This window comes from Chironomus tepperi, unplaced genomic scaffold (genome assembly GCF_022539635.2).
Source record: "Chironomus tepperi strain 1889 unplaced genomic scaffold, CSIRO-AGI_Ctep_v1 contig_89, whole genome shotgun sequence".
Lineage (NCBI taxonomy): Eukaryota > Metazoa > Arthropoda > Insecta > Diptera > Chironomidae > Chironomus > Chironomus tepperi.
Genome location: NW_027226211.1, coordinates 30,559 through 39,812, shown reverse-complemented (window position 1 = coordinate 39,812; position 9,254 = coordinate 30,559). Strand labels below are relative to the sequence as shown.

Genomic DNA, 9,254 nt, shown 5'->3' with positions numbered 1-9,254 from the left:
ATTTACATAAATTGTTGCGGTCAATGCTGAATTTTGCAGACTTAGATCAAGAACCAAGACATATAACATTTTAAAAGATGTGGTCCATTTTCATAAAAATTCTCGGAAGGTGAGTTTTTGAGATTAGGAACTGCTTTGTAAGGCACCCAGCTTTGTTGTCTACCTTGAAACTTTGGGTTGTGGCTATTATTAACTGAATTTCTATAGCTTCACTTCTATTTCTATATACTACCAACCCCATCCTCACCCCAACCACCCAATGCACATCACAAAAGACTTGAAAAATCAAACAAAAAAAATCTTTTAAAATAAAAAAGGAAAATAATGTGGTTTTATGTGTCAACAATGTTGCTACTGTCATCATTATGATATAATTAGATCCTTAACCTTTTTCTTCTATTCTTTTAAATGCTCTTTTCATGTGTGGGAAGTGATTAGAATGAATATACTGACTATGGCTTAGAGCGCATGTTAAAATGTGCTTTAAAAAATTGAAAATTTACAAAAAATTTTAACAAAAAAAGCAAAAAAAAAAAAAAGTTGATTTGCCGAAACCCGGGATTGAACCGGGGACCTTTAGATCTTCAGTCTAACGCTCTCCCAACTGAGCTATTTCGGCTTATCAATTGATATTTTAAGTTTGACAAAATTGCTAATATTAATGAACTCACGAATAATTAAAGAAGAAAATAAATAGCTGATAAGCTGTAATGTCTTCTTCTTATTTAGTCACTTTACAGCTAATTCTTCGTTGTTTGAGTTTTTCTTCTTATTATTACTTCACATTATTCCGGTTTGGAATGGTATGGATATTGAATTGCTTACAAATGTTGTTTAAGTTGAGGTAATTAAGGTTTTGCCAGCAATAGAGCCAGATGGAAGGCCTCTTGCAGCATCATATGCTCCAAGTCGGAGCATGGTCAAACATTTTGTAGGTACAAATTCAGCAAATTGCAGAAATGGATTCAATACGCCCATACCATGCCTAGCTCTACATCATCCATAATCTCAAGTCTCAATCTTAATAAACCACACTTGACATCACAATCCAGCCAAAAGCCATAATACACAAAAATTAGACCTCAACCACATAATATTCATAAAATAAAGCTAAATAAGAAAATCTCAGTCTAATGTGACATCCTAAAAATATCATAGCATGAAAGTTCATGTGAGAAGTACTAAAAAAATATCATTTTTCAGAATTAAATGACAAACTATAATAAAAGATGTCCATTCACTCACACACAACTTGGCACTCACTATCTCGTAACAGCATCATCAAGTCTTGCTGTCTTTTTTTTTTGTGCAACCTCCTTATTTTTCATGACTATAAATATAAGTATTTTTGTTGGGGATTAAAAGGAATTGTATTTTTCATCACACATCTTCAATCCGGTCTCTATAATGTTGCCATATTGCCCTCAGGAGCAGAATTCAGCTTTCGATAAAAATAATAAAAAAAAATACGAATGGATAGAATGTGTAGTGTCTTGGTCAAGTGACGACGATGATGATGATAAACTTATTTTTTTTTCTATTATTATACATAAGAGTACTTGTAGCTTGAAATTGTGGACAAGGAGAGATTTTTTTATTCGCTAATAATCAATTGGAGGGGTTTAGTGCGCATTTTTATGAAATAATTTAATTAATGAAAATAACTGTCATTAAATATTCAAAAATTTTATTGTCATTTGAATATTAAATATTAACAGTAATTTTAATATTTGAAAAATAACGGTCGTTGGATATTTGAAAAATAACAGTCGTTGATTATTTGAAAAATAACGATCGAAGAAAGTTTGAACAATAACGATTGTAGAATATTTCAAAAATAACGGTCGTAGAATATTTGAAAAATAACGATCGTAGAATATTTGAAAAGTAACGGTCGTAGAATATTTGAAAAATAACAGTCGTAGAATATTTGAACAGTAACGGTCGTAAAATATTTGAAAAATAACAGTCGTAGAATATTTGAACAGTAACGGTCGTAGAATATTTGAAAAATAACGGTCGTAGAATATTTGAAAAGTAACGGTCGTAGAATATTTGAAAAATAACAGTCGTAGAATATTTGAACAGTAACGGTCGTAGAATATTTGAAAAATAACGGTCGAAGAATATTTGAAAAACAGCACATAAGTTCATGAACTCTTTAAAATCAAAGAGATAAATCCTCAATAAATACCCAAGATACCCAGTCAGACAAAACCACATTCCAACCCAAAACAATCCCCTTAAAAATAAAGTCAATAGAAATTCTTTTTAATAGTGAATAAAGTCGATAGAGAGCAAGCACATACCCATATATGTATTGATGATGAACTCATTCAATACTGGAATTCGAAACCAATATTTTGCCAATTTAATGTTATGTTTTACTCAATAGACCGACACTAACGATGGCACATTTTCATCGAAATGGAAAGAAAAGAGACAAGATTTATTTTCATGTATACAACACAATTTTCTTATGCTATTTCCTTCATGTGAGATGCTCTCACTATGGTAACGTCTTCATTTGATCTTTTTCCTTGAACTTCTTCATGTTTCTTACTTTTTGGATGTACTCAAAAACAAAAAAAGGGGAGAAATAAAGTAGATATTCAATTTCTCACAGAACATCTCAATAAATTGACATTAAGTGTGCAGTATGTCTGTCTACAGTTGTTGTATCATATAACATTGCCTGCTCTAAGATAAAGTAACGAGATGGTGTGAAAATTATTAAGGAAATTATGTGGATATGGTGCATAATTTTATGGGACTATGGGTGGAATGAGATTATGAATATTTTATGAGGGAATCAGAATCGTGATTTTTAGGAATAATGTGAATTTTGAGGATATTGTGAGTATAATGGATGATAACTTTGGGAAATTTAGGTATATTATGGCTTCTTTTGGGGTTTACTTACTTCGCTGGCCGTACAGATCAATAGTGATCCATGGCATTCCTTATTTTAAGTCTAAAACTGGCTACATCGCTTGCAATAACTTGCCAATTACCGTAATTCAAGTCTTAAGTGAAGAATTTGGAGTACTAAAAGCGATGCTTTGAAAAAAATGAAGCAAAGCTTTACCGAAGTGTGCTTTGAATAAAATATTGTAAACAATTGAATTTATTAAAGAAAATAACTAATTCTAAGCAGTTTAAAGTGCTATTTAGTGATTAATTATAGTGTTTAAATGTGCTGAACTTGGATTAATGTAGATTAAGTGCCCAAAAAGTTGCAATTTTACAATTAAAAAGTGGAATTAAAATAAAAAGTGAAAATAACTTTGCTAAGTGACAATTATTAACTTATTTCCTCATTTGTGTCCATTGGAAGTGATTTAACTTGTGTAACAATCTAATTATCCAAATAAATGAGTGAAATTTGTGTAAATATTATCAAATTATTAAAGAAAATTCCAAATTTCAAGATCCAGTAAACATCCAGTGAAGGCTTTATCATTATTTAGGCTGTAGGTAACTATTAATTCATGTATAGGAGAGGTAAGCAACCTGAGAACCTAGAACGTCACCCAAATTGTTTGGAAATTCCATGAACCGTCTGTCGTGTGCGGTTTTGGTCGAAGATTACAACCAATATGTGAAAGGTTGCTCACCATTGATTTATAGCTTTAAATTCTCAACTTTACAACACTCCAAACCTGACCATATTCAAGAATATGAAGAAACATCATTCCAACTACCAAACTGCCAGACATTTTCCATTCCTCACCCCCTTTTTCACATCAATAAGATAACCTCAAAAGAAAAGAAGGAACAAAAATAATTTTCTTTATCTAAAAACATATTCCTATGCATGAATTTATGTGATAAAACGATAGAGTATAGAAAAGGTTTTTATTTTGGGGTTGAAGTTACGGCAACATTACAGATTGATATATTATGGCCGTAAATTAACCTTGAAAGAAAATTTTCACATTGCAACTAGACTAGTGTATTACCAATTCTTATTTCTATTTTTATTACACGTGTTGTATCAATATAGATATTTATGTTTGGATAGAGAATTTGGATATGTATGTTCATGACTATAGACTATAGTTTTATATCGGATGAATTTATGATGTTCGATAAAGACTTTTCATCATGTGGATTGTGTATGAACTGTTGATTATTGAGGGATGTATATTTTTGGGGTAGTTTTTTAGATGCAGGAGAAGATTAGGACCATTGTGAGGTGAATTTGGTAGCAATTAAGCAGGTTTCGAAGGATAGAGCTGTCTTTAGACATTTTCTATGCGCGGCAATGGACCCTTGTGCGCCCAGCCAAGGAAGTAGGTAAGTTTTGATCTGAGCATCTAGTCTAGTTATTTTCAAGTCACAGATTGTCGAAAAATTCGAACTCAACTTATTTCAAAATAAAAATTTACGTTACAAAGAAAAGTAAAAATAACGGTCAAAAAAAATTTGAATATTAACGACAAAAAATATTTTTTTTGAAAAAAATTAACGGTCGTTTTTGAGAAATCCACACTGTGCTTCAAACTTCTTAAAAAGTAGCAAAACCATAAATAACTAAATTGATTATAAGAGTCAACAAGAAGCAAAATAATGTACAAAAAGCTTGATGAATTTGACATTGAACTTTCTTGTTATTGACTTATTTTAATGAGAACACGAGATGATGGTGAATTGACTTTGAATTTGCGATTCAAAATTTATTCTATCGATATTTTTCATTAGAATTTTTATGATGCTTTTGGGATTGAGTTTATTGGATTGATTCTGATTTTGCGATGGGATATTAAAGATTGTTTTATTTTCTGTTTTTGGAGGGGTTGATAAGCGGAGGTTACAGAAATTTAAATTATTTATTTCTAAATTAAATTTCCTTTTATTTGAATTTCAAGAAAAAAAATTAAAATTAAAAAACTAAAATTTTTGGTATTAAAAGAAAAAAAAATTAAAAATTAAAAAAATCAAAAAAAAATTTTTTTTCTTTTTAAAATAAATTTAAAATAAATTCAAATTAATTTAAATTCAAATTAAATTAAAAAATGAATTTTAAATTAAAAGATTAAAATAAAAATAATTTTTTTAAAAATTACTCTTTCAATTTTAATTGAAGTTAAATTTTAATTACACATTTTAAAAAAAATTAACTGAAATTTTGAAAATTGAATTTTTTAGTTTAAATTTTGAGTTTATAAAGAAATTGAAATATTTGTTTAAAGTTATAGATTAAAATTTCTTAAAAATTAGATCTCAAAATGAAAAAATTATAAACTTCAAAATTTTAAGAAATTTAATTTTTTTTAGAAAATAGCAATTATATAAAATTTTAATTTAACTTTAAAGTTAATTTTTTAACAATTTTTTTAAAATTTTATTCAAATTTTTAAAATCAAATTTTTCAAAATGTGGAATTTTGTTTGAATTTTTAAAATTTTAAAAATTTATTAAATTTGAAATTTTAAAGTAAAATTGATTAAATTTTGCATCTCAACAATATTAAATTATTGATGCTCAAAATTCCTAAAATTTAATTAGTTCCATTCAAGTAACCAACCCCTGACTTGACTCATTCACTCTCAATTCGATTTGAATTTTTATTGTTCTTTGTTCTCGTTTTTCTATCTTTTAAAATTCACCAAATCTCTAAAAATAGAAGGAAAAAAAACATAATTTTTATTTCACTCCAAATTCAATTCAATTCAGGAATAAAAGCACAGACATCACAAATTTCCAGCATCAGCGATGCAATAAAATCATTTCCCATAATAAATTTTAAAACAATATTTATTTTATGGATAATTCACATTTTATATTTTCCTTTCAAACAGCATAAATATCATGCTCATCTTCTCATCATCATCATCATCATTCATCGTATGTTTTTTCTTACACCTCATAACAAAGCGATTATCGTTGTAAGCTTATTTTTTAAAAAAAAAAAAAAAAGTGAAAAATTTTTTTCTGATTTAATTCCATCCAAAAACAACACGTAATTTTTATAGCTTATGAAGCTCTTCAGAGTTTTTTTTATGAGCAGGGGCAAAGGCAGAAGTTTGTTCTGAGGGGGTGAGGGGTGACTGGGGTATGAAATTTTATTTATAAATCGTCAAAACTAAGCAGCGAGTAGGTAGTCATTTAAATGTCCAGAATAAAGGATTTGAAGTGGTCAAGGAGTTCAAATACCTCAAATCCTTTGTGAACAGCACATCAGATAACGCAATCGGATTCACTCTGCACATGCTGCATTTTACAGTTTAAAGCACCTTTTAACATCCAAGAGGAACCAAAGTTATGTTGTTTAAGACTTTTTTCCAGGCAATTGCGCTGTATACCCATGGTTGGAATCCACAATTAAAGCGATGATGAGAATTAAAAGCTACTTGGCGCTAAAATATCAGTTCAACTTGTGGACAGGAACATAAGTACATAAGCAATTGAGTCAGATTCAGCAAAAGCTTTTTATTAAAAGCTCTACATACGGAAATGGTCACATGATGAGGATTGAACCTACAGACTCCGCACATATTTTACTCAAAATGTCATCAAAACAAAATTTCCGCACACAAATGAGAAATATTGAACATATTCACTCCGACAAGCCTCGTGTATAGGTCAAGTCATGATTGTACTATACATGCTCTTTAAGATAACACACATCGCGCTGTATTTAGTCGGTAATCACAATATTTTTTTCAACAAATTAAAATAATTTTAGCATGCAAAAATAAAAAACAAGTCATTGCGGATGCTCGTGGCCACAAAGATTATGTTGGTCGTTCTTGTAGGAATTTGGAATTAATTATGCAGGGATAAGCTAAGAATACTAGGATTCGGTGTAAACTCAAGTTCGTAGTTCCTGCATTTTAGATGCGCAGGCTTACAGCTCGTCCAAGACACTTCAAGGTCTGCAATTTTGGAATAACCCTAAAAAATGCAGTTAAGGACAACCTCCAGCCTGTTTCCCCACAAATTCTTCTAAAATTCGTTCCTTATTGCCCTAAGGGAACCAAATCATAACAAAGAAATTATCAGTAAACTTGGTATTTCCAGCGAAAAATAAAATCATGAGGGGATTTTTTATTCCAGCATAAAGTTATCAGCATGTGAATATTCAAAAATATTTGATGTAATGCAATGCTATATAAGAACTGCTTTCGTTGTTCTGGGCTCAGTTTGAAGCTGATTGTTGATTATTAAGTGTTTTAAAATAATTCAAGTTCTTGGACAGATCTGTTGTTAGTCTACAAATTGAAGCAGTCGCTGAATAATAACATTAAAAAGTGAGATAATTCATAACAAGTCTACATTGTGACGGAACCAACGGCTAAGTTGATATTTCTGCATTTGGAATTCCATCACTGAGCTTTTATTTCATCCGAGCATTTACTTTGTTCCTCATTATTGTGCGTCGACGGTAATTGGACAATATATTCGTAAGTTAGTAAATTGTTAAGCTTGATTATCACTTACTTCAGTATATTTACAGTAAAATAAAGCAACACATCATTCAAAGGCAGAAAATGATCAAAGCAATAACGTAAGTAGTCAGTTCCTCTATCAGTACTTTTAAGCATCGCAGTTGTATTTTTTTACCATGAAAAGCATGCACTTTGGGTTTTCCTGAATAATTTCTCGAGTGGATGGGTTTTAGGGATTGACATAAAATTAGTCAACTTTAAACCTGTCCACTTAAATATTGAGCAATCATTAAAATCAATTCAATTTTTCTCCAGCTTTCTCGTCTTTCTCTTGGTAATTTCATTTGATTCTTCTGAGTCAGCAACATTGGAATGCGAGTTTAAATATAACACTTGGCATGTAGTTGGAAGTTTATATACTTGCTACATCAATAAAGGAATAACAATAAACACATTAGATACAGCATATATTGATTCAACAACAGGAAATCATCAAAGTAGCCACACTAACGATAATGTGAATTATTTGTATTTTGTATCAGTAACAATTTCATATTTTCCGCGTGGTATAGATGCCATTTTTAAAAATCTTAAAGGTATTTACTTTAATAACGTCGGACTAAAAGAAATTCAGCAATCAGACTTAAAGCCATTTCCAAAATTGATTGAATTTTTGATTCAAGCTGGGAATTATATAGAAATATTAGAGGAAGGGCTGTTTGATTTTAATCCTGAATTGGAATATATTAATCTTTACGATACTAAAATCACTCACATTGATCCTAAAGTATTTGATTCGTTGACAAAGTTAAGGCAATTGTACCTTAGTTCTAACACATGTATTAACCAAATTGCAACAAATCGGACATCAGTTCTAAATCTCATAAAAGAACTCCCAACTAAATGCAACAACTCAGAATATTCAAGCCTTGCTCAGGAACTTACATTTCTCGAATCAGAATCAAAATCACTAAATTTTAATGATTTCAAATTAGAGCTTGAAAATTTAGAAAGTAAGATCAATTCCTCAAAATTTGTTAACTTTTATCAGACTAAGCTTCAACATTTAAAAGACATCCTTAACGAAAAGTCAATTGAGACCAAGAATTGCTCGGCTTTAAATGTAAAAATTGAGGATCAAATGTCAAGTCTTAAGGATAGCTTCTCATCCTTAATTAAAGATTCAAAAGATAATTGCACTAAAAATAACGAAAATTATGCGGAACTGAGTGATAAAGTCGCAAATATTCAAAAATCTGTTGAAAAAGTCAACAAAAAGCTTGATGACTTTAAGCAAAACATCGACAGAATATCAACAATAGAATCAGAATCGAAAGCCACACATGAAGTCATAATTGAGGCAATCAACAAAGCTGTTGAAAACATCGAGATGAACTTGATGGCAAAAATGGACGAGAATTTCAAGGAAATCAATAAAAAAGTCCAGGAAAGTGAGATCAGATTTAATGAACGGACAGCAAAAATCATGAAGTCATTAAAGGTGATATTCGATGTCTCTGATATGGCGCTTAATTACTCATTACAATAAGTAAGTTATTAGATATTAGCTGAGTCAATAACATTTTAATGTTTACATGTTCTACTGTCATAATAGCTAGCAGGATGTCTAAGCAGGAGATGCTTAACATACTAGACACAGAATTGTGGCTATATAACTATATATTCTCAAGATATGTACTCAAATCCTAAATATTATAAATAAAATTATATTGATAAAAATAATAATTTTCAAACCACATCATGAAGACATCTTGCGGATAGGTCAAGCTATGCTTTGTATATGATTAAGGGTCCATACCCGAGTGACACAAACGAAAAAGGAGCTTTACAGGCTAAATC

At 30.0% G+C, this 9,254-nt stretch overlaps 1 protein-coding gene and 1 non-coding gene across 2 annotated transcripts; one reads left to right on the top strand and one right to left on the bottom strand.

The window, feature by feature from the left end:
• Nucleotides 1-546: 546 nt before the first annotated feature.
• On the bottom strand, nucleotides 547-619 carry TRNAF-GAA (transfer RNA phenylalanine (anticodon GAA)). Its single transcript has one exon. It is a non-coding gene; the product is annotated as a tRNA-Phe (tRNA).
• A 6,618-nt stretch (nucleotides 620-7,237) lies between these two features.
• LOC139086831 (putative leucine-rich repeat-containing protein DDB_G0290503) lies at nucleotides 7,238-9,003 on the top strand. Its single transcript, XM_070635440.1, has 3 exons — nucleotides 7,238-7,256; nucleotides 7,463-7,513; nucleotides 7,710-9,003. The coding sequence occupies exons 2-3, from the start codon at nucleotides 7,497-7,499 to the stop codon at nucleotides 8,941-8,943; spliced, it is 1,251 nt and encodes a 416-aa protein (XP_070491541.1). The 5' UTR covers nucleotides 7,238-7,256; nucleotides 7,463-7,496; the 3' UTR covers nucleotides 8,944-9,003.
• The last annotated feature ends 251 nt before the right edge of the window (nucleotides 9,004-9,254 follow it).